The sequence below is a fragment of the Capricornis sumatraensis genome, chromosome 1 (genome assembly GCF_032405125.1).
Source record: "Capricornis sumatraensis isolate serow.1 chromosome 1, serow.2, whole genome shotgun sequence".
Classification (NCBI taxonomy): Eukaryota; Metazoa; Chordata; class Mammalia; order Artiodactyla; family Bovidae; genus Capricornis; species Capricornis sumatraensis.
In genome coordinates, this window is record NC_091069.1 from 159,383,970 (window position 1) to 159,409,972 (window position 26,003).

Below are 26,003 nucleotides of genomic sequence, written 5' to 3' on the forward strand. Positions count from 1 at the left end.
TGCATTTGTTGAAGAGCTGGTTTGGTGGTGCTGAATTGTCTCAGCTTTTGCTTGTCTGTACATCTTATAAAATTTATTGAGACTGTTTTGTGGCCCAGCACACTATCTATCTTGGAGCATATTCCCTGTGTACTTGAAAAGAGTGTGTACTCTGTTGGTTTTGAATGGAATATCCTATGTATGTGTGTATGCTCATGTGTGTGTGTGTGTGTGTGTGTGTGCAGTCATATATATATGTGTGTGTGTATCTGCTCAGTTCAGTTCAGTCACTCAGTCGTGTCCGACTCTTTGTGACCCCATGAATCGCAGCACGCCAGGCCTCCCTGTCCATCACCAACTCCCAGAGTTCACTCATACTCATGTCTGTCGAGTCGGTGATGCCATCCAGCCATCTCATCCTCTGTCATCTCCTTCTTCTCCTGCCCCCAATCCCTCCCAGCATCAGAGTCTTTTCCAATGAGTCAACTCTTCACGTGAGGTGGCCAAAGTATTGGAGTTTCAGCTTCAGCATCAGTCCTTCCAATGAACACCCAGGACTGATCTCCTTTAGGATGGACTGGTTGGATCTCCTTGCAGTCCAAGGGACTCTCAAGAGTCATCTGTATGTATATATAAATTACATCAAGCCTGACAAGTAATTTTCTGTGCAGATGATCTATTCACTGATGTAAGTGGAGTATCAAAGTAACCAAGTACTGTATTACTGTCAATTTTCCTATTATTTGTTAATACTTGCTTTATATACATTAGGTGTTCCTTTGTTGGATACATAAATACTTTTGAATGTTATATCCTCTTCTTGGATTGAGCCCTTTATCCTTGTGTAACACCTTTTCTTTTTTGTCTTTTATTAAAGTCTTTGTTTTAAAGTCTGTTTTGGTTGATGTGAGTACAGCTATTCAGCTTTCTGTTTCCATTTGCATCAAACATATTTTCCCAGCCTTTTGTTTCCAGACCATGTATGTCTTTGGGTTTGAAGTGAGTCTTTTGTAGGCAGCACATAGATGGGTCTTGTTTTTGTGTCCAATCTGCCATCCTGTGTCTCTTGGTTACAGCATTTAATCCATTTACATTTAAAGTGATTACTGATAGGGATGCACTTTTATTACCATTTTGTTAATAATTTTCTGGTTGCTTTTATAGTTCTTTTCTGTTTCTTTCTTCTTTTAGTTTCTTTCCTCATGGTTTGATGATTTTTAGCTTTGTGTTTGGGCTCCTTCTCCTTTACTTTTTGTGTACATATTATAGGCTTTTGGTTTGTGGTTATCACGAAGTTTACATATATGGATCTATCAGCAGATTGAAGTTCAAATACATTCTGAAACTGTTTTTACTCCTCCCTACTCTCAAACCATATTTTATGTTTTTGATGTCATATTTGTATCTTTCTATTCTGTACACATAAATAACACTCACTGTATATAGTTACATTTGATTTTATAATCATTTTACAAAAATTATTTTTTGTCATTTAACCTTCACTTTTTAAGTGACAATCCTTTGCCACTTAGAGGATGACCGAGGACAAGATAGATGATGGCATCACTGACTCGGGCATGAGTTTGAGCAAGTTCCAGGAGATGGTGATGGACAGGGAAGCCTGGTGTGCTGCAGTCCATGGGGTCACAAAGAGATGGACATGATTGAAAGACTGAACTGACTGTACTTTTGACTTCAGTTATTGTATTCTTCAGTTCTGATGGATTCTTTTCTTCTATACTCTAACTCCTTGTTGAAGTTTTCACTGTTTTCATCCATTCTTCTCCAGCCTAGTAAGCATCTTTATGATGATTACCTTAAATACTTTATCAGGCAAACTGCTTATTTGTTTCATTTAGCTCTTTTTCTGAGAGTTTCTCTTGTTTTTTCATTTGAAACATATTCCTCTGTCTCCTCATATTGCCTAATTCTCTGTGTTTATTTCTAGATATTAGGTAGGTCCATTACATCTCCTAATCTTAGATAAGTGGCCTCATGTGGGAGATGTCTTATGGAGCCCAGCATCAAGGTTCTCTACGGCCACCAGAGCCAGATGCACCAGAAGTATCTCCTATGTAAGCTCTTCTATTGTGGTGAGGCTGACTCCTGCAGGGACACTGGTAGGCACAACAGACTTCCCAACACTGCTGGCTGAGCAACCTGTCAGTCTACAACTATTATAAGTCTCATGACTGCTGGTGGGATGTGCCAGCCCCAGGTGCTAATATGTGAGAGAGACAATTCCAACATGGTGCCCACCAGGTCAGGCATCAAGAGTGATAGTACAAGATCACAAAAATGGCTGCCACCAGCATCTCAGTTCTGGGGGGAATCCCAGCTGCCTATCATCTTCTAGCAAGGCTCTCCGTGAAAAGTCACTGGGTCTGACCCAGACAGCTGTCAAGTGCTGCCTCTGTGCTGGGACCTGAAGCAAGTATGCTTTTGGACATACCCTTTAAGAGCAAAGTCTTGGTATACCACAGTCTTCTGGTTCTCCCAAACCTAAGTCCCACAGGTATTCAAGGTCAGATACTTTGGGCACTTGAACTGCATGTTCTTGCCTGGAAAGTTTTATGGACAGAGAAGCCTGGTGGGCTACAGTCCATGGGGTCACAAAGAGTTGGACATGACCGAATGCATGTGCGTGTGTGCACACACGTGCACGCGTGCGCGCACACACACACACACACACACACATACTTGGTTTAGGACCTCCAGGATGGGGAGCCAGATGTGGAGCTTGACCCCTCTGGGAGGATCTCCACTGCTGTGATTTTCCTCCCACTTAAGGACCCCAAGTGTGGGTTCTGACCAGACCACATCTCTGCCCCTCCTACTCATCTGGTTGTGTTTTCCTCTTTACAGTTGTAGAATATGTTGTCTATCAGTCTTTGGGTCATTCTCAGAGACAGATGCTCTGAAAACAGTTGTATTATAACTTTGATGTGCCAGGGGAGGTTGTAAGCTCAGGGTGTTCATATGCTGCCATCTTGATTTCTTCTTCTATAAAATCCTATTTATCACCAATGTAGACTGTAACCATATCTTTACCAAAGAAAATAATATATGTATAAATGTTCTGTAAACATTAAAACCAGCTGAGTCAAAGGTACTGTTATTTTCAGGATTCACAATGTTAAGTCTTAAGAAGTTAAAAAATGAAAACCTTTGGTGGAATTAAAAGTGATCCGAAGTAAACTATGAAGGACAATATAGACTTCAAGGAGAATATTAATATTTATTGTACATTCTTACTTATCACAATATCATACTTGCTAATACAGTTTGGCTAAATTAAAATTTTGCCAACATTGCCGCCAAGAAATAACAATTTAACCACTAAAACATAAATGAAAAATAGAAATAAATACTTACTCACAATACCAAACTGTCCCCAGAACAGAAGTATAGCCAAAACTGGGAAAATAACAATGAGGATATTTTCATTTGGAGAAAACCATGAAACTGGGAAGAAAGAAAACAAAAATCACAATTAACACTTACTTTAATCACTTTAACTCCTAACTGTGATTAGTCAACAATATATATTATTGTGGAGATGGAAAATAAAAATAATTGAACTAAAAGTTCAGCTTTAAAATAAACAAACTACACATATAATTTACTTATACAACAAATTTTACTTATGAAACAAAAAACTATTTATGTAAGTGCTTTTCACCACATTTTCCCTAACCTATGACTTCTAGAAGGAAGTATAATGGCACAGGAATTTAAAACAAGGTTCTACAGCCACAGTGTCTGGCTTTGAAACGCAACGCTAATTTACAGTCTCTGTGACCTTGAACAAAGTCTTAACCCCTCTTGTTCTTCAGTGTCCTCATTGTTACACTGGACTATTACACTGTTACACTGTTATACTAGACTGTTGTGGCTGTTACACTGTTACACTGTTGGACTATTAGACTGTTACTGTTGGACTGTTACACTGTTACATTGTTACACTGGACTATTGTGACTTAACAAAGTTAATATATAAAAAACCTTGGCACTTTTCAAGTGCTCAGTAAACATTAACTACAATTATAATTATGCACTCCAACAATGAATACCTGTTAGGTGTCATTGCCAAGAATTTATCTTAAGCCAACAGTGACGCCCTTCTGTAAAGACTGACTCAGGGTATCAAAGTGAGGAAGCTGTACTCCGGGGTACCTTCACCTTACTCTGACTAAAACCAAGACAGATGTGAGCCCTAACTTTTCTCAAACTTACTCTAGATTAGAAGATGCATTTATGAATAATTAGGCCTCAAATGATTGTTTATGTGTAAAGTAACATGAGGGGCTTTAGGTATTAAGTGAAGGGAAGTGAAAGTCACTCAGTCGTGTCTGACTCTTTGCAACCCCATGGACTTTACAGTCCATGGAATTCTCCAGGCCAGAATACTGGAGTGGGTAGCCTTTCCCTTCTCCAGGGGATTTTCCCAACCCACTGATCAAACCCAGGTCTCCCGCATTGCAGACGGATTCTTTACCAGCTGAGCCACAAGGGAAGCCAAAGAATACCGGAGTGGGTTGGCCTATCCCTTCTCCAGGAGATCTTCCCAACCCAGGAATCGAACATGGGTCTCCTGCATTGTAGTGGATTCTTTACCAACTAAGCTATTAAGGAAGCTTCTATTAAGTGTGCAAAGAGCCGACTCATTAAAAAAGATCCTGATGCTGGGAAAGATTAAGACAAAAGAAGAGGACGGCAGAGGATGAGATGGTTAGACAGCATTACGGACTCAATGGACATGAACTTGAGCAAACTCTGGGAGATAGTGGAAAACAGGGAAGCCTGGCCTGCTTCAGTCCATGGGATCACGAAGAGTCAGATACTACTTGGTGACTGAACGACAACAACAATTAAGTATGTTACAAGTTATCTAGAGAATGATATTATAAAATGATACATTCTATATAAGAGAAATTGTGAAGTTAAGTCTTCAAAGAAGGTTTGTTGAGACCTTTTAAAAAATTAAGTTTAGTTGCATCTTATTAACTTTTAAGACTGTAATTTTACCTGTGAAATTTCTTCTCTAACAACAAAGCAAAGTAAGTGCACTGAAAGTGTTTCCAAGTTTGTCTGTATAGAGGGAAATGCTAATTTTATCCAAAGCAAGCACTCATGTTCTTCTAAAATTAACTCTTCCAAATCTTCCACTGTTCTGCCTCTTTATCAGCATGTAAGGAAACTATTTGGCTTTCATACAGTAATGCTAACTATGCATTTCCCACGTTAGCTTATAATGTTAAGCTCTGGTAGATGTTAATAATCTACAGAATATAATAATGTTATAAACTCTGTCTCACAGATATTTGCTTTCCATAATCTAACATTTTGCCCTACACATGCAGAGACTCAATTGGTTTGTTGCTGAAGGTCCCAACAGTCAAAAAATAGTGAGTGAATGAAAGACAGATTTTTTTGGGTGAGGGGTGGATGCTCTCATGGTTGCAGGTCTCTTACCAAGAGACAGATGTCTTCTGAATTAATACCTTAATTTCCAACAATGACTGAGCATCTTCCTTTACCAAGGAAAATCCATTTCAATTCAGTCTAAAATCCTACCAAGAGAAACCTTTATGAATTATCCCTAGGTTTTCACATTTAAATGCCTAAAGGATTTGGTAGAAGCTCTATGATTTAATGATTATTCTTAATTGACTTATTTTTCTCTACTTCCTTTATTATTTTGTTTTGAGTTGTGTATATCATTAACTCCCCAAATCCTCACAATTAATTAACCCCTCCTTATCATATGGGAAACTGAGGCCCAGATAATTAAGCAACTGACTTCTGACACAAGTTCCCCCTACTCCTTCACCAAACCTACCCTCTCAGTTTCCCCATTTCAGTAGTGGTGACCCCATTTCTCCAGTTGCTCAAGCTAAAAGCCTTGGAATCATCCTTGACTCCATGGTTTCTCTCACACCCTACTTCTGGTCTGACAGTAAATCCTGTGGTTGCTGCTTTCAAGACACAGCCAGTATTTGATCTCACATTCAAGATGGGCTGAGAAGGAAACGTTATTTCACAGGCCTCCCTGCCTACACAACAGAACGATATTCAACATTCTTGGCATTTATTAACAGAAATCTACCGGTGAAAATAAGAAGGATGTTTGACCTGGTCTGACCGCTCGTTTTTCATTTATCACAGAGTCATTTATTATAAGCCCACCATGGGCAGGGTGGGCTTCCCCAGCAGCGCAGTGGTAACCAACCTGCCTGTCATGCAGGAGACAAAGGAGACGCGGTTTAGTTCCTTGACTGGGAAGGCCTCCTGGAGAAGGGAACGGCAACCCACTCCAGCATTCTTGCCAGGAAAATCCCATGGAGGGAGGAGTCTGCCAGGCTACAGTCCATATTGTCACAAAGAGCTGGACGCAACTGAGAATGCAGGCATGGATAGAATTTCTTCCAGGTTTCTGCGATTCAGCAGTGAACAAACTAGGGGGAGCCACAGACTTGAGGAGGGGGAGGGGCTGAGGGATAAGACTCTTGTGGGTAGTAAGGAAAGGCCTTTGGGGAGAGGAATTGGCCCCAAACCTTGGACTGGAAATAGCCTGCCATTTCCAGACAGGGAAAGATACACCAAAGGAACAGCAAGTTTGAGCAACTAAATGATGGCCAGTGTGACTAAAATTTAATGATACACAATGAGACGGGAAGAGTTTGCTGGGATTAACATCATGGTGTGTCTTATTAGCTTGTTAAGGAAGTTTGGATTTTATTCTACAAGCAATGAAAAGTTATTGGAAATCCTCAAACAGGGGAGAAAAATGATTTACTTAAAATCTTCCTTGGTAGAGGAAAGGAAAGTAGCTAGAATGGGGATGCTGAAACTAAGAGCAATGATTGAAGGAACTGGGGATTTTTACCTTAGAGAAGAAACTTGGGTGAGAAATACCACAGCCCTCCTAGTGAGTGAGAAATTGTAGGGTTGCAAGCTTTAGTTTGACTTCAGGAAGAATTAGAACTGCCTAATAATAGACTAAAATCCTTTAGGAAGTAACAGCCTCCTCATGTCAAACATTTACGTAAAAAGTCTGAATGACCAACTACTTAGGGTGTGATAGAAGGAAATCATGAATTAGATGGGGAAACAGATTAGATGACTAACAGCTGACCCTACACCTCTAGGCAGAAATATGTGTAAGAGCTATTTCAAAGATGGGGGTAGGATTATGAATAAATAACATTATTGACTAAGTGATTCTTAACTGAAACTTATCAAAACCACCTGGGGTTTATCCAAACATCACATATTCTCCAGGGATTCCCTCATAGCTCAGTTGGTAAAGAATCTGCCTGCAATGCAGGAGACCCCGGTTCCATTCCTGGGTTGGGAAGATCGCTGGAGAAGGGATAGGCTACCCACTCCAGTATTCTTGGGCCTCCCTTGTGGCTCAGCTGGTAAAGAATCCACCTACACTGCAGGAGACCTGGGTTTGATCCCTGGGTTGGGAAGATCCCCTGGAGAAGGAAAAGGCTACCCATTTCAGTATTCTGGCCTGGAGAATTCCATGGGCTATACAGTCCATGGGGTTGCAAAAGAGCTGGATGCAACTTAGTGACTAAACAACAACTCCTTCAAATATATACAAGGTACACATCCATGCACAAAGAACATATTTCCATAAAAGAAGATCACAATGAAATTTCTAACAATAAAATTCAAGCCACATTTTTACTGATGCTTTAGGATTGTGAAGGGTTTTTTTGATGTATTAACTTGGCTAAGATATAATCCCTAGTTATTTAATCAAAGCCAGAATTCTAAGGTGGTTCCCAAACCCTGCCCCCTGCAAGCCTTTCTTTTTTTAACTCCTTCCCCTTAAGGGAGGGATGGGCCTGTGAACATGATGGATTTCATTCCCATGATTATGTTGTGTCACATGGCAAAAGGGATTGTGCTGACTGTAAATTAAGGTCCCCAATCAGCTGACTTTGAAAAAGAGTGATTATTCTTGAGGGAGAGGAGGCAAACCTAATTAAGACCTTAAAAGGATCTGGGATTGTTCTAGCCAAAAAAAAAAAAAAAATCAACATGTGCAAAGGAATCAACAAGAAGAAGATTATTCTTAGCTGACTTTAAATATGGAAGAGGTTCTGGAACAAGAATGGAGCAACCTCTAGGAACTAAAAGAAGCCCTCATCAGATATCTAGCAAAGAAACAGGGACCTCAGTTCTACAACCATAAGGAAAGTAATTTTGCCACAACCATGTGTGCTTGGAACAAGACCCTGAGCTTCTGATGGGAACACAGCCTGCAAACATCTTGATTTTAGCCTCATAAGACTGAATGGAGAACCTAGTTATACCATGACCACAACTGTGATCTACAAAGTGGTGAGCTAATAAATGAGTGCAGTTTAAAGCTGCTGCATTTGTGGTTGTTTGCACATGCACTAGAAAACCAACACAAGGGTCTCAAAATGCCTTCATGTCAACATTAGGAACATAACATATTTCATGTTGGTAATAACGGAAACAGCAACTTTTCTAAACTTGAATAGACCTTTTAAAACAAAACCCTAAGAGCTTACTCAGAAAAAAGTAAAAATTTAAGCTTCTAAGTTTTTGAATCACTACACTATAAATACAGATAAGAATAACACATTGTATAACTATTTTTATTTACATTTAATAATTGGGTTGTTTACAAGATGTTTTCATAGCAACCATATACAGTGGTAGTAAACATACTGGTTTTAAAGAAAGACAAAACTAGGTTAAAATCCTGGCTATGACACTGATTTTGAACAAGTACTCTAAATCTCTCTTACTTCATGTGTTAAACAACAAGACTGATAACTAACTCCCGGAGTTCTTAAAGTAAAGACACAATAAACATAAACTACTTGGTATAAATGTAAGATTATTTTACCATGGTACTGTACTATCACTTCCCTGAAATCAGGGATTATGCCTTAGTCATCACTGAATCCACCGTGCCCAGGACACTGCCCAGCATGTGTTAAATAGTAAGACTGATAACTAACTCCCAGAGTTCTTAAATTAAAGACACAATAAACATAAACTACTTGGTATGTGCCCTCATAAATTGTAAGATTATTTTACTGTGGTACTGTACTATCACTTCCCTGAAATCAGGGATTATGCCTTAGTCATCAACTGAATCCACTGTGCCTAGGATACTGCCCAGCACATAGTAGTTGCTCAGTAAATCTCTGGTTAAGTAAGCAAGACATTTTGAGCAAGACTTTGATGAAATGGTCCACATTTAGCAGGTAAAAACAGAGGGCCTGACAGGTTGACTTTCTTATCCAAATTTTCTTAAACTAGAAAATAAAAATGTATGTAAAAAGCTTTCTAAATTCAAGTCCTGCACTCTGTCCATGGTACCATACTATACATAGGCACCAGAGGTATATAAAACCTCTATATATAAAAGATTATATATATATATTTGACAGTATCTCTAAAATACTGCACTTAAAAGAATGGCACAAAGAATGGCCTTTAGTTCACATTCTACTAAGTATAATTCTCTATGACACAATTTCAGTTCCTCATCTATGTCTAAAAAATTGGTTTCTATTGCCTAAATCCCCAATGTCCATATGATGGGCAAGTTCCATTATCATAATACATTTGTATTCCACTGTAACAGTCCTGCTCCAATTAACTTTTTGTTGGAAGAAGTTTCTTTTTCTTCCCCCCCTCCCCCAGTAAAAAATGGATGCAAAACAATGATATGACAACAGCAGATGCTAGCAAGGATGTGAAGAAATGGGATCACTCATATGCTGCTGATGGGGATGTCAAATGGACCAACCACTCTGGAAAACAGTTCGACAGTTCCCTTACAAACTAAGCATACACATGCAGACAGCCAAATAATCTGTCCTTACTCAGAGAGGTGAACACTGTGTCCACCTAGAAAACCTCTACATGATTAATTCACTGCAACTCCAACTGTAATAGCCAAAAACTGGAAACACTCAAGACATCCTAAAACAGGCGAACAGTTAAACAAGCTGTCATATGCCCATGCCATGGAATATTACTCAGCCAAAAAACACAGAAAGAGAACAAACTGATGCAGGCAACAACTTGGTTAGATCTCAAGGGCACTGTGCTGATCGAAAAAAGCCAGTCTCAAAAGATTACACACTGTATGATTCCATTTACATAACAGTGCTAAAATGACAAAACTATGGACAAGGGGAACAAATTAGTACTTGCCAGGTTAGCATGAGGGAGAGCTTTGTGCTAATGAAATAGTTCTATATCCTGACTGCAGTGGTAGCTACAAATGACAAAGAAATATACATACATTGTACCACTGTCAGCATCCCAGTTTTGTTTTTTTTTAAAGTTACACAAGATTTAAGCATTAGGAGTAACCGAGCAAAGAGTACACAGCACCCAGCACTGTGCTGTTTTATTTTTGTGAATCTTTTATTTCTGTGAACTTCCTGTGAGTCTATAGTTATTTCAAAAAATAAACAATGAGTGCAAAGCCAAATGTCTGAGACCTCTGGTAGAATTTTCTACATTCTCTCCAACGAAACAATACTTCCTCATTTGAATGGTCCCAAAGTAAACCTAGTTCATATTTTTATAGGGTACTTTGAAAATAAAGAAAAACAAAACAATCACAGACACACAAAATTATAAACTTTCTCTTCATCTCCAGATGCTGGTATTCCTTTCCCATTCATTTTCATTCCATCTCCTGGCCTTTTGAGTCTCATATCTTGAGATTACCTCTCAGTGACCTATACAACTACCAAACAATTGATCCCTATGTCTTGTTTTTTCATTCCAGTGAAACTGTACATTCCTTCAGAAAAAATTTCAACTAGATATTAGATTATGCAATTCCAGATTCGACCCCCTGTTGAAAGGCACACTTTAAAATAAACAAAACAAAAAAAGCTCTTCAGCCTAAATTAGTACACATTAATACAAGTTACAATGTAAGAGAGATTTCTGAGCAGAAAAGCCTTCCAGATTCTCCTAGCCTACTCTAAGCCATCTCTCAGCCTCTCCTCATGGTGCAAGAATCCCTCTCACAACCACAGGCCAGCTTCACAACTTGACACCATCCTTCATAAAACAAACATCCCAAGAACACAATTCACACCTGTAAAGCACTTCAGTTCACATAGTGCTTGTACACAAGGGACCTCATTTGGTGCTCATTAGACTGTCAGGATAAGACATAAAGGCAGGAATCTTTCTTCATCCCCATGTAAGAGATGAGGTAACTTGACTTGGCAAAGTAACTTCTCAATAGCATAAAGGTGAACAGTTAAGTTGCAGAATAGGGGATATAACCCAGATCTGCTGGTTTCCTAATACTAAGCAATGTCAAAGTATTCTATCAACCCAAGCACCTCATTCCCAGTGTGGTAACAGACATTTATTAATGGTAAATGCAAGAAGAACAGAGGCAAAGAGTGGATCCAATGGAACCGATCTGAGTCCACGAAAAGAGCAGGTTCTCAAAGTATGGTCTAATCCTGAGATCCATAATATCGCTAGCAATTCTAGAGATTTCAAAACAGAAAGCCAAAATGTACCTCTGTGTGGCTGAAGAACTTAGCTGGCACTGCAAGGAATAGGAAAGAAATGAAAACTTTTTACTCAGCTAACTTTACTGCTTTATGCAACTCACCAACTCAGAAAGGGCAGGATAGTGCTACTATAATCAAAGCTGAATTTAAATATATTAAATTGAATCCCTAGCTCTCCCACATCTTAGCCAAAGTGGGGGCGGGGGAACAACACCAGAGCAAGGCTAAGCACAGGAAATCTCAAGGAATCAGCTATGATAACATGATTTTTAACATTCTTATTCTTCTCCTAATCTGTTATTTCTAGAGGAAGCATGTTTGGGACTTGGCAACCCTTGATCAAAGTGTAAGGTTAAAAAAAAGGTGAAATAATTGGGAAAAAGGCTTGAAAATTAATCACATGAAAGAGAGTACGTCTGATGGCAGCAAACAGAACCGCGAGGAGATGATCCCTGAACTGCTCCCTGCAAACATCACAGCCCTCAGACCTAAAGTTTGAGGACCACACAATGTACAAATTATCAACCAACAAAGGAGATTTATTGAGAAAAGCAGAAGAGCAAATAAGATAAAACTCATGATCTTAATGCTGCTAAACACTCCAACATTTAGTATTAATAGAATGTTTTTTGATTCAGAGAAGTTCCTAGCCCCATTTTACCCTTCTTTAACAGGATCATGTTGCTGCAGAAGAAATAACAGAGAAACTTTATAGAAGTCTTACCAACACGATATTTTAGTTCTATGATGGTTTCTCCTTCTCTGCTCAATTCCGTTACTTCGCAAGTGTAGTTTCCTAAGACGGCATCACTCTTATCCATCTTCAAAGAGGCAATGCCACGCAGTAATTCTGGTGGTGTGATTTTTGCACTAGAAAAGTTACTGCTGGACTTGGACATCCGCTTACTTCCATCAAAGATGAAAATGTTTTCTCCTTTAAATTTCCATCTGACATACAATTCAGTAATGTTCTTCGTCTCCACATTGTTAACAAAACATGGGATGACAACAGTTTGATTGCAAAGGGTATATTCTACAGATTTGATTACATTAAATATTAGTTGAGCTGAACCTGGAAAAGAGAAATAAAATTGTTTCATTTCATACAGAATACTATGAGATCTTAGGTATGTTACAAATTCTTAAGATAAAGAGAAGTGCTTCTATTGTTCACTTAAGCAAGTAAGCAACTATAGAGAAGATGGGTGAAGTGAAAAGAACAAATTATTTTAATATTAATGTGCTCAGCTGATAGACAACACTGTACCTCTTCTTTATTCATTCCCACTAACACAAAATATACATTCTCATGAATCCTGGGAATAAACTCAGCAACTGTGTTAGAACATACAGATGTAGTATCTGGCTTTGGAAACTCTGAAGCTTGTGTCTTCTGATATTTAAAGAAAAATACTGACTTTACTATGAGAAAATTTTTAAATTGAAAGTAAAACCAAATAATATATTCAGTCTCAACTTCTATACACTTTCTCCAAATAGAACTTGCTAAACTGATAGGAAGTTTATTTCTATCCCTAGGTTACATTTCCAAAAAAGGTAGCAGGCTCTACTGTACTTAAATATAAAAAGTAAATCACATGAATCACATCACATCTTTCCACTAGGATGGTAAGCCTTAGAATGCTAAGGATTAAAAAAAAAAAATTCTCTACAGCTATTTTTCCATTGCAAAATACAGACAGCAACAGACATTCGGTATGCAAGTATCATAAAGGATTATACACAATTGAATGGCATTTTCCCACTCCCACATTTCACTGAAACTAAGGAACAACTTCCAAATATATATTACAGGCGTCCCTTTCTTCTAGAAACCATAAACCACCCAAAAGAAAGCTAAGATGCAAGCTGAAACCAAGAGCAGATACTACTAATAAGTAGCATGTATCCGATCAACTCTTTTCAATAGTATAAACTACTGGTTGTTGCCTTATAAAAGAGAGGTTGAGAAATGGGTCTTCTTTCATGTGGAATGTGCAAAAATGTGGACAAACTGTAGTTGTCCTCCATATTCTTCAGCCACTTATCACTTCTTTCATGTAAGCAGTGAGTTGGTGTTTCCTTTAAAAAAAGGATTGACAGATATAAATAAAACCTTAGGTTTAATTGTTCATCTTTAAGATTTTTCCTTTATCAGGGGCATCAAGGGCATATTATTACTCTAGGAACATAATTACTCATCAATAAATGCCCACTGAATTGAATGCTGGGCTGCAGCATCGAATATGAACTGAACAATGTTCAGAAGCCTGAGAACAAATCCCATCTCTGTCACTTTTCAGGGTGCAACCTTAAGCAATTCGCTTAACTTTCTATGCCTTGGTTTACTCTCTGTAAGTAAGATGATCAAAAAATGAACACTGGGCTGCTTCACAGAATTGTGCACGCAAAGTTGCTTCAGTCATGTCTGACTCTCTGTGACCCTATGGACTGTAGCTTGCCAGGCTCCTATGTCCACAGGATTCTCCAGGCAAGAATCCTGGAGTGGGTTGCCACGCCCTTCTCCAGGGGATCTTCCTGACTCAGGGATCGAACCTGCATCTCTTGCGTCTCCTGCAATGGCATGCAGGTTCTTTACTACTAGCGCCACCTGGGAAGCCCCTCACAGAATTGTGGTCAGCATCAATGGAGAAAACATATTGGTAAGTGCTCTGTACTGCACTATAAATATGTAAGGTCATACTATAAAAACTAGGCACTCCAGCATCTTAATGTAATGCTCTGGACCTTCTCTGACTGGCAGGTCTAAACTGTTATTTCTGGGAATTGCAGTCTAAATCAACCCTGTGGTCATCCACAGCTCACCTTACCCCAGTTCCCTCCATTTCTAGCCACCTGAACATCAGGAAGCTCCAGGCCAAACCTGGACTTCCAACTGCATTCTTCAAAACGCTGGAGTTATGAATTACTTCCCCTGAGAAATAAGCACTGGGGGGAGACTATAGAGTGTACAAGGACAGAAGAAAGTGGTTATGATGCTGGAACTAGAAAGGAAGGAAAGTGTCAGAAACTATGGTCAACGATTTTGAAATGGACTAAAGGATTACCGGGAGTCCTTTCAATGGGGTGCTGGGCCTTATCGGACAGATCCTTTTGGAATAACTCTATAGCAGCCTGGGCCTCCTGCCAAGACTAGGCTGTTTTTATACTTTTGTAAGATGTAGAAAACTGATAGTAATGCAAACGATTCATATCCATAGAGATACAAACAAACTTTGTTCTGCAGTTGATTTGGACCTGTTGGAAGAGAGGAATTTTTTTTTAAACTACATTTTAGGGACTTCCCTGGCAGTCCAGCGGTTAAGACAGTGCTTCACTGCAGGGGGCATGGGTTTGATCCCTGATTGGAAACTACATGCCACATAGCAGGGCCAAAAAAAAAAAAAAAGATTTTATTGCCCTGAGGACACTGGCCAACTTTGTATCTATCCACAGATTCATTTCACCATTCCTGACTGCCTATATGTACATGTGTCTATTCTTCCAATTCTCTCTTTTTTTTAATTAACAGTTATTTGGCTACATTGGGTCCTTAGCCACAGCATGCAGGATCTTTAATTGTGGTGTGCAGATTCTCAGTTGTGGCATATGGGATCTAGTCCCCTGACCAGAGATTAAACCTGGGCCCCCTGCACTGGGAGTGCAGAGTCTTAGCCACTGGACTGCCAGGGAAGTCCTTCCAATTCTCATTTAAAACCAAGATGGCTGTACCGTCTTGTTGGTTTGCTTGTTAATTAATGTGTGAAATAAAAACTTTGACACGTGAGCATTTCATATTTGTTTGAGTCAAACTATACCTCCTAAAAATTATTAAATTGTATTTATTTATTTATTTAAATAATTTAATTATTTTATTTAATTGTTAATTAAAGAGATACAAGTGAAGAGCTAAGTTACCTCAGCAAACTTTTTTAGAAGCCTCCAAGTGAGTACAAAATGGTCAGCAAGCACTCAGTGACTTTATAACTTGTGTTCAGAAAATGGATTTTCTAAAGAATACAGAAAGCACTGATTCCACTGCAGTATTTGTTGTAATATCAATATAGCCATTTTTATAGCTGAAGCAATTTAAGTTGAACAAATGCTGTCAATAAAATTCAAAATGAAATTGACCTAGATCAACTATAATTTGAATAACCCTTGCACTAACAATTAATAAATACAATCCAAAAATGTTGCTTCATCAGCTGTTAACTACAACTTCACCCTCTACAAACATTTACTAAGCAGCTATTAAGCAGTGGAACTATTTGATTTGGTTTTTCTCTATTTTGCCTACTGCCTTCTGATGAAACAGCAAAGTGAAGAAAGAATCTAAAATATACAGAGCAAATAAAGGATCATATAGATAATTACCATGAATAAGTAAATTCTGAATACTCAAGAAATGCCTACAGCAGTCTAATCAGATAGGAATTGATAAGTATAACCATCCGTGATGCTGGAGGTACAGATAAATTAACGAATGAAATGGGAAAATTAACTTATATCAAATGCCAAAAATATGGGACCTTACAATTTCTGTGAATACAGACTACCAGTTCAAACCATCTCATCTGATCTGAAACACTTAACAGGAGGTGCGTATACAATAATGAAAAAAAATGTAGGAATCATCTTTAAAAAACTTAGAATTCTCACCTGGGGGACTAATGAAAGTGAAAGTAAAAGTCGCTCAGTCGTGTCCCACTCTTTGTGACCCCATGGACTATACAGACCGTGGAATTCTCCAGGCCAGAATACTGGACTGGGTAGCCGTTCCCTTTTCCAGGGGATCCTGCCAACCCAAGAATCAAACCAAGGTCTCCCGCAGTGCAGGCATATTCTTTACCAGCTGAGCCACAAGGGAAGCCTGGGGGACTGATACATACTTTTTACAACCCACGGTCGCAAGTGCTTTCTTTCCTACATGAACAAAGTGCTATGGATGGGCAAGAGAGTAACCAGTCTTTAGACTTCTAGGAAAATGTTTGTTGCTACTGCAGGAAAAACAGAAGACTATCATAGACTCTGCTCATTTATTTAGGCCTTCATTCTTTTACCTTTTCACATGTTCCATGGAAATTTTCTCTCCTTTAGAACAACACTGAAAATACTGTCCTTTTGTAAGAGCTTATCCAATACTCTCCAAAGGAGCCCTCCCTTCCTAATTACTTCAAATTGAGTCCTCCAGATAAGAAACCAGAAGCTTCCAATACTTCCCCCTAGACATTCTCCTGCTGCCCCACCTATCCACACCTCTCTTCCCCTCACTTCCTCTGCTTCAGAAATGAACTCCTTCACTTGAGAGCTAGTTTCCATTTCTGTCTCCACACTCATCAATATCAAGGACTTCCCCTAGTTGTTTACCATCCTCTGACATCCCCCAAGTTCATTTACAACGGGTTTTTAAAAAAAATTTTAAATACTTGAATATTAGCCAATTGGGGAAAAAAAAAATCCCTTGTACTTGTCTCTCTCTTTCCTAGCATCTAGAAAGACAACTAAATGCATTTCTTCATCTCTTACTTCCTACATCCCTGCTACCTGGCCTCCACCTTGCCTTCTTCACTGCGATGGCTCTTGCCAAAGTCGCCGATCATCCCGTGAAAATGGAATGCACATGGTTCGCTCTCCATCTTGACTTCTCTACAGTTCTTGAGCCTGTGGGGAGCCCCTTTCTTGTCTCTTGGCTTCTGTATCTCTGAATTTCCTCCTAGTGCTTTCTCCACCTCATCGCAGCTTGCTTGCTTTACTGAAATCCACTCCTTGACTCACAGTACACATTAGGTTGCTAAGGACTTCCTACCCAGCCCTGACCCCCACCCCTCCCCACTCCAGCATTCTCCCTTACTCCAGGTTTTAACTACCCACACATTTTATTTAACTAGGTTCCCCCTTTCTCCTTAGCTGCAGAGCTTGGGAAGCCAGCCCATGTGCTATGCGTTTCCACTTGGATATACGACAGTTACTTCAGAATCAACATGATCAAAAATCTATCTACCTTCTGCCTATGTTCATCCCAAATCCTCACCTCCCTAAAGTATTTTTTATTATCTACCAGTCAACCAGACCTAGACCTAAGAATCATGCTAGATTCTGCTCTCTCAGCCAGGCGAGTTCTGGGTAGGCTCAACCTATGTGACTGTTCCTAAAGCCAATATCTGCTACATAAATTAACTAGACATTCATCATTTCTGCCTTGAACTATTGCTGCAACCCCTAACTAGCTCCCTGCCTTCAGCCTCCAAGTTTCCCCATCCCAGTCATGCATTTTGCACAGTTCCCAAAATAACTGTTCCAAACACAAATGTGCACTCCTTTGCGTAATATACTTTAACAGCACCCCTTCCCCCACTTTCAGGCTAAATTCAAGTGCATTAGCACAGAATACAAACCAGGTCCTTCAGGATCCTGTCCATCCTCACCTCCTACACTCTCTTATTTCCCAAGTAAGCTTCAGTCATAATGACCTTCTAGCAATTCCCTGGATATGCAAATGTACTCTCATCTCCGGGCCTTTCCCCACTCACACGAGCTGTTACCCAGCCTAAGGAGGCCCATACCTTTCACTGGAGGTACAGGTAAGGGCACACACTTAGCTCAATACTTAGCGCTTTCTAGGTGTATAAGCTTAGGCAAGTTACTTAATTTATGTATCTCAGTTTCCTCACCTATGAAATGTGACCAGTGGTCATGTACACCTCATAGAGATTTTGTTGAGATTTAACAAGATAATGAACATGGAGTTCCTACTGAAATGCCTTTCACTTACACAGCAAACGTTCCATAAATGGCAGCTACAATTCACTAACTTTGGCTCTTCCTGAAGGCACAGCTGAGATGTTCAATCCTGTCCCCGTCGTTGCTACTACTCAACTCTATTCGTCCCTCCTAACTGCTCCTATTCCCCCCATTCAAGCGCTGTCGCTGAGTTCCAAATCTTGTAACTACTGTTTTACTCTACTGATTTCTCCTTTAGGATAAAAAGGGAGAAACACAAGGATAATGTATTCATTTGATATCCTATGGATCTAATTCAGGGTCCAGCCAGTAGGGCTCAATACATTCCTCCTGAATGTAAAAATTTAAAGTATGAATCCCATGAAAAGAAAATCTAAATATCATATCAGAGAAGATTCACTCTTCTTCCATATTTCAAGAGACTCCTCCACTGTTTCTTACTTCTATAGCCCTGATTATGGTATCATGAGGCTACATATTTTAATGAAAAATCTAAACCAAGTCGGATGCAGATTGGATGGAACAGTTTCTTTAAAATTACTTGATGTCTCTAAGAATGCTCCTCCTACCAGGCAGTGTTTAAACTGGATGAGTTGCAGTGTCCTAGAAAAGGAAGGGCTTTTCAGGCCATAACAAGTTCAGAGGAATAAAGAAAGAATACCCGAAGGCCAATGATTATTCAAGTGAACTCCAGGAAAAGAGGCTGGAAAAGATGATTAGGACTTATTGTAAAGGCTTCCTTGAATGTCATTGTGGGAAGTCTGGAGCTGATAACCTAAGTAATGACAAACCACTCAGACTTAATTACATTAAAAAAATAACAATAACACAGCAGTATGAAGGGTGAATTAAGGACAGGAAGAGCTTTGGGAAAGGAGATTCATTAAGAGATGGCTGCAATAATCCAGGAAAATGACAAGTGAAGAGAAGGCCAAAAGTCATAGTGAAAGAATGAAAAAAGCATACGGACGTAAGTCAGATGTGAGAGGTAAAGGAGAAGCAAGAAGAATTACAGTTATTAACTAAAATAGTATGTATAACCAGTTAGATTGTGGATTAACTATAGAGTAAAGGAGAAGAAGGAGAAGGCAATGGCACCCCACTCCAGTACTCTTGCCTGGAGGATCCCATGGACGGAGGAGCCTGGTGGGCTACAGTCCATGGGGTCGCTGGAAGTCGGAGACGACTGAGCGACTTCACTTTCACTTTTCACTTTCATGCATTGGAGAAGGAAATGGCAACCCACTCCAGTGTTCTTGCCTGGAGAATCCCAGGAACAGCGGAGCCTGGTGGACTGCTGTCTATGGGGTCGCACAGAGTCGGACACGACTGAAGCGACTTAGTACTAGTACTAGTAAAGGAGAAGGAAACGGCAACCCACTCCAGTGTTCTTGTCTGGAGAATCCCATAGACAGAGGAGCCTGGCAGGCTATAGTCCATGCGGGGGTCACAAGAGTCGGACACGACTTAGTGCACTGTCTGTCTCTCAAAGATACTTAAGAGATTCAGCAGTAAATATTCTTTCAATATTCAATAGGCTGAGTATTAAAAGTACCAGTGGCACACTGAAATGGAGATGTCCAGTAGATCCCAGGATATGGCAACGTGGATTTAAGAAGAAAGGTCTGAGCTACAGAGACTTGGGATTTACCAAGAATATAGCTGGTAACTGAAACCGTGAGCATAAACAAGATCACTCAGAGAGTCCTTGCAAACAGAGCAGGTACCAGAGAATAAAATGGTGGGGAATATCAATATATATGGACTGAACAGTTAAAGAGGAACAAACTAAGGATGTGAGAAAAGAGGTGAAGTAGGTGAGGGGGCAAAGAACACCACTGCAGACACAATGGAAGGGTCTTAACTATGGACAAAATAGATGTTAAGCAGGATGAGTAAAAAAAAAAAAAAAACCTCTAGATTTAAATTTTCATTCTTGGCTTCTTTATCTGCAGCGATGTCAGCAGACGAGGGACTGGAGTCAGACTGCATTTGGGAAGTGAAGGGGAGGGGAGAAAGAAGAGGCAGTGGTTCTCTATGAATAAATTTGGCAGAATAAGAAAGTAGGCTTCCTTCGTGGCTCAGCTGGTAAAGAATCTGCCTGCAATGCAGGAGACCAGGGTTGGGAAGATGCCCTGGAGAAGGGAAAGGCTACCCACTCCAGTATTCTGGCCTGGAGAATTCCATAGACTGTTTAGTCCATGGAGTTGCAAAGAGTCAGACAGGAATGAACGACTTTCACTTTCACTTTTGTGGGCCTCCCTGCTGGCTCAGATGGTAAAGAATCTGCCTGCAATGTGGGAGACCCAGGTTCAATCCCTAGATCAGGAAGATCCCCTGGAGAAGGGAATGGCAACCCACTCCAGTATTCTTGCCTGGAGAATCCCATGGACAGAGGAGCCAGGTGGGCTATTGTCCATGGGGTTGCAGAGTCAGACACAACTGAGTGAGTAACACACACAAGAGAGCAGAGAAAGAAGGCAACAATGGAAAGAGCGTGGAACCACTCTTCTTGTTCGTTTTTAATATGGAGTCAAACTTGAGCATGTCTTCAAACTAAGAGGAAGGAATCAATGAAGAGGGAAAGATCTAAGGTACAAGACTGAAGGATTAAGGTGATTAGGCATGTCTCCAAGATGGTGGAAGTGAAAGACCTGTAGACAGGGGGGTCTTTCCTTGGAAAGGTGAATAGGAACACTTCTGACACCGGGTGAAGGAGGAGAATGAAATGAATGTTGCCTAAGATATTATAGACAAGTTTAGTAATGGTGGGTGGGAAGTTGAAAGAGTCCACACCACACATCACTATTTTCTGCAGCAGAGTAGGAAGTTAATTATTTGTTCAGGATGGATGATCAGGAATGGGATAAGAAGCCCCAGCAGTCAATAAGGTAAATGAAGCAAAGCCCATGAGTCAAGATACCTGCTAGAAATGAATCCATTTAATTTCTGCCATCAGGCTTGGGTTCTGATATGAAGAACTGCAGTCTCAAACTGAATCAGGTTAAAATTACGGTCAAAGCGAGGATTTAGTCAGATCTCTCCTCAACAGAGACCAAAAAAGGCCGGTAAAAAGGCAGGTGTTCACAGGTGTTTAGTTCTGACTCAAACTGATCTCCCACTGGGGTTTTAAATGGTCCCTATAAGAACAGAAGTAGTCAACTTAGAGTTATAAGGCCCAGGGCAGTTTAAAGGCAGCAACATCCACAATTATAGCCTTTTCAAGCACTTAAAATATATTAAGTACTACTGAGGTATAAAAACAAAAAATCCCTTCTCTTTATAAACTACACTTTAAGTTATTAAGAGGCACACAGTCTGAAATTTGTCTGTATGCCCCAGAAGGCCTTGCAAAAAGCTTAAAGCATAGCATGGGTTCATACTTACTTGAAATAGAATAAGCAATGTTGACAGACCCTGCACTTACCCAATCCCTTGTGTGTGTGTGTGTGTGTGTGTGTGTGTGTGTGTGTGTGTTAGTCGCTCAGTCGTGTCTGACTTTTTGCAATCCCATGGACTGTAGCCCACCAGGCCCCTCTGTCCATGTAATTCTCCAGGCAAGAATACCGGAATGGACTGCCCTTCCCTTCTCCAGGGGATCTTCCCAAACCAGCAATTGAACCCAGGTCTCCCACATTGCAGGCAGATTCTTTACCATTTGAGCCATTAAGTTCAAATATGCACTTAATTTAAATCCTAATTTAAATCTCAAACCCTGGGATTGACCAGATTTTGATGGCTCAGTGTTAAGTAATTGGCCTGCAATGCAGAAGACACAGGAGATGAGGGTTCAATCCCTGGGTCCAGAAAATACCCTGGAGGAGGAAATAGCAATCCACTCCAGTATTCCTGCCTGAAAAATCCCATGGATGGAGGAGCCTGGTAGACGACAGTCTATAGGGTCGCAAAAAGTAGGACACAAATGAACAACTGAGCACACACACCATGGAGATGGAATAAAATATTCAGAGCAGCTTCTAATTCCTAACCACAGAGAATGAAAACCCAGATTCTACTGTCTTAGTCTAGGTATACCACAGTCAAATTTCCTGAGTGCTCTATACTTTTTTTCACTTTAGTACTACAATGTGTTTAGCAAAACTGATCCTACACTATCATTCTTGTTCTTTTATCATAGAAGAAATATCAGCACTAGTACACAGAGTGAAATTTGCTTTATCACAGCCCAAGAGTGCATTATATTAGGCTGAGCTACAAGATACAAAACTACAGAAATTTTTATCTTGTATAAAAAGGTATGACAGCAAAATAAGCTAAAAGAGGGGTAAAATGGTTACATGAAAACTATGTCTCTAAAAGAAGATGAATGTATTAAAAAAAAATGACGCCTATTCTAGCTAGAGTTGACTTAAGGAATGCAAACAGTTTTAATAATGCATTTTGGATTTACAATGTTTATCAATTTTGGGGAAACCACCTATTTCTCTACTTTAGAACCTGGCCTTTCAAATCTTCATTAACAACTCAGTGGCAAACATAAAACATCTGCCAAAATACAGATGACAGCACGAGAAAGTGTCCTAATAGTAGGCATTTAGTGCAATGGTTTAGCACCCTGCCTCTAGACTGCTGGGCGGCCCCGGAAATAAGTACATTTAAAGAGGCGTTTACTTCCTTAAAATGGCAAATTGTGGTTCAAAATAATATATCTGTTAGGAGAAAAGAAAACATTTTTGTTTAAGCCAGCTAAATTACTACTAGACTTAGACAATAAAAATGCTTTAAAATCATGTGTACCCGTGATTCTAAAAACTCACTTTAAATAAAGAAAAATCATTCAATTACTGAAAAGACAGTTCTTATCAGTGTCATTATCTGAGTAACCTTTTATTTACCAGTTAGTGAATATCACTGAAACTGATGATGTACTTTCAAACAACGTATAATTGGACATATGGAGGAGGGAGGAGGAAAGAAGAATAGTAATAATTCATTCTGCATCTTGTAAATCAATACAGAAAACTGTATTTTGCCTGTAATTAAAAGGAATTGGCATTTTGGATAACTTTCTTTACTATAAAGATCAACTGAATCTGTAGAGGCTACCAGGAAATAGCCTTTGACCACCAATCATTTATAAATGAAACTGAAAGCAAAATCAAACCTGAGTACAAATAAACGTACAAATCCATGACTTCCTTACTCATTTGAGAATCTAAATTCAGCCTTGCAAATACTTGGGTTTACAACTACTTGTGTTCTGAAACAACATTTCTTCCTACATGCTCTTTTAAAACTACATATTAAACACACATGCACAAAAATACATTATAGCTTATGACAAACACTATCCCTTCCTGTTTTATATTCAACACTTAACAACTCAAATGTATAATATCTCTATTTTGGCCTTTTTTTTAGGTCATTATTAACTAAGTACAATAAAAGACCATAAATTCTGAATTCTAAGACTCTGTAGGGACTTAAGCATATTAATATTGTATGTAAATAAATGCTAATCATACGTGATCATACCTATTACTAAAGGAGGCCTAACCATTTCTATCCTCAAAAGTACCATTCGAGCAGTTCTTTCTAATCTACTTGAAAATAGGACCCTTGTTTTTAAAACAGTGCATGATTCACATTTTTTTATGCTTCAAACTAGCTTTGAGACCACCGGTCTGATTTAGTAATATTTTATTACAAATTCATAACCGGGTTCAGTATAAGGCTCTCCGATCATACAACAGGTTTCTGAAAGCAGTATTATCTGAGCTATGATGGTAACGGGCAACAAGATGTTAAGGATGATAACAGAAAACACTACCCTACCTAGTATCAACCCTTTAGATAACAGAGATTGATTTTTAAGAGCTCCAACATCCCAGGAGATTTCACAGAGAAGGGAAGGAGCTAAGTCGGGACATAAGGGCATTTTGTAAACAGCCTGAAGTCACAAGCCTTCACAAATGGTAGAGGGAGGCTAATAACCCATTTAAAATCTAATTAATCTAGCATTCCAGAATTAAATGTAACAACTGCTTGATACTACTACTCTAACTCAATTCTGAATTTTACAAAAAGTTCACAACAGAATGTATAGATGTGAAGTGTGACAGGCACTATAGAGCCTCGAAAATTCCTATTCCTTCCTCAGTTTTTACAGGCGAAGCACACGTTCTAAAAAAGCGAAATGGATTCCAAAAGCTTGGGGGGCCAAAACGCCTTTGGCGTGGAAATACACCAAATCCCACTCTACCGCAAATGTGTTTTGACTAGAGGTTACTATCTTCATACTTGAAGCGAAATCTGGATTACTTTTAAAACGGTTCCCCTAAATAACGTAGGAAAACTTGAACGCGCAATTTAGACTGTATTGAAGTGGCTGATGGTGGTGGGGCGTGGGGGTAGTTTCCACCCAGTAAGCTATATTTCTAGGGTTAAAAAAAAGAAAGAAAGAAAAAAACAGCCAGAGAATCTTCTGATTAAACGCTGGGTTGTAAATGAAACTTAATTGTGTCCTTTACGTCCTCTTAACTCCTATGTTCGTGTGGTAGGGCAAACGGAGGAAACCCCTTCTAGCAGACTTTGCCAAAATGCGTACTTGCATCACAAGAGGCTGGGGCCCTCCTACTCTCCTTCTTTCAACCCCCAAAACGTTTAAAGCACGGGGAGGGACAGGGGTACGAAAGAGGGGTACCCTAACAGCTGCCAACCCCTCGCCTCCGATTGCGCCCCTTCTCTCCAGAGCTAATTTTTGCGCGAGGTGCACGGTTGGAGTCTTCCTCGGTGGTGGCAAACAGGGGAAGATGTGCCCCGCTCTCACCCAGGGGGAAGAGGAAGAGGAAGGAAAGGAAGAAAGGAAGGGGGTGCCGATTACCCGCTGGGCCCTCCCGCGTCTGCACCCGGGGCCTTGCACCCGTGGAGGGCCCGCTCGTCCCGCGCCCCGGCCACCCTCTCCAGGGAGCCGCCGGGCCAGCCGGGCGCAGCCCACACACCCGCGGGGGCGCCGAGACACAAGCTGTAGAACCAAGAGCTAGTGACCACTCACCGCAGCGCACTGAGGCCAGCAGCAGAACCACTACCAGGGGCCACATCTCCGCGCCCGCCGCTGGGTCGCCGCAGCCGCCGCAGGCGTCTAGAGCAGGCGCCGCAGCAGACACAGAGAGGACCCGCCGCCACCTCCTGTCACAGGCAGGACCCGCTGCCCAGGCTGCTTGGCCGCGCGCGTGCGCGCGCTCCCGACGCCCCCCTCCGACGCCCGCGCGGGCCGCGCACGCGCACTCGGCCTCCCCTCCGCCCCGCCTCGGTGGCTGTTGACGCCGCGCCCTCCAGACTCGCAGCTTCTAGTTCCCGCTCCCGCCTGCTCCCTGGCGGTGGCGCGCGCGGGGCTTCCCGGTCACGCCCCGCGGCCCCCGGCCGCCTCCTCCCACGTCAAAGTCCACACACCGCCCCCGCTACCCGCTGGAGGCTGAGTGTGTGTTCTCCCGCTCACCGGGGACCTCACTGCACCTGTCCCTGTCTGCTGTTCCCTTCTACCTCCCTGGGGACCCCCTGTCTTATCTCCACTGGTCCTCTCCTGCGTTCACGCCCAGCCTCACGCTTCAGGAGCCCCCTCCCCAGGCGCTGCTCCGAGGCGCTCCCTCGGAGCCCACTTCCCTCTGGACCCCACAATGGCTCGCCTCTCCCTTCATCCAACGTCCTCCCGCGCGATGGGACCTCCGCGGCTCCACACTTCTCATCCCTCTCCATTTCCCC

The 26,003-nt window shown here is 40.8% G+C and overlaps 1 protein-coding gene across 1 annotated transcript in view; it reads right to left on the reverse strand.

The window, feature by feature from the left end:
- Positions 1–25,476, reverse strand: part of CD47 (CD47 molecule) — a 61,436-nt gene extending 35,960 nt beyond the window's left edge. The window contains exons 1-3 of the mRNA XM_068965355.1: positions 25,297–25,476; positions 12,262–12,609; positions 3,355–3,444 (exon numbers count right to left, since the gene is read on the reverse strand). Of these exons, the coding sequence (XP_068821456.1) occupies positions 3,355–3,444; positions 12,262–12,609; positions 25,297–25,342 (484 nt within the window). The 5' untranslated portion in view covers positions 25,343–25,476. The remainder of the gene's footprint in view (positions 1–3,354; positions 3,445–12,261; positions 12,610–25,296) is intronic.
- Between the last annotated feature and the right edge of the window lie 527 nt (positions 25,477–26,003).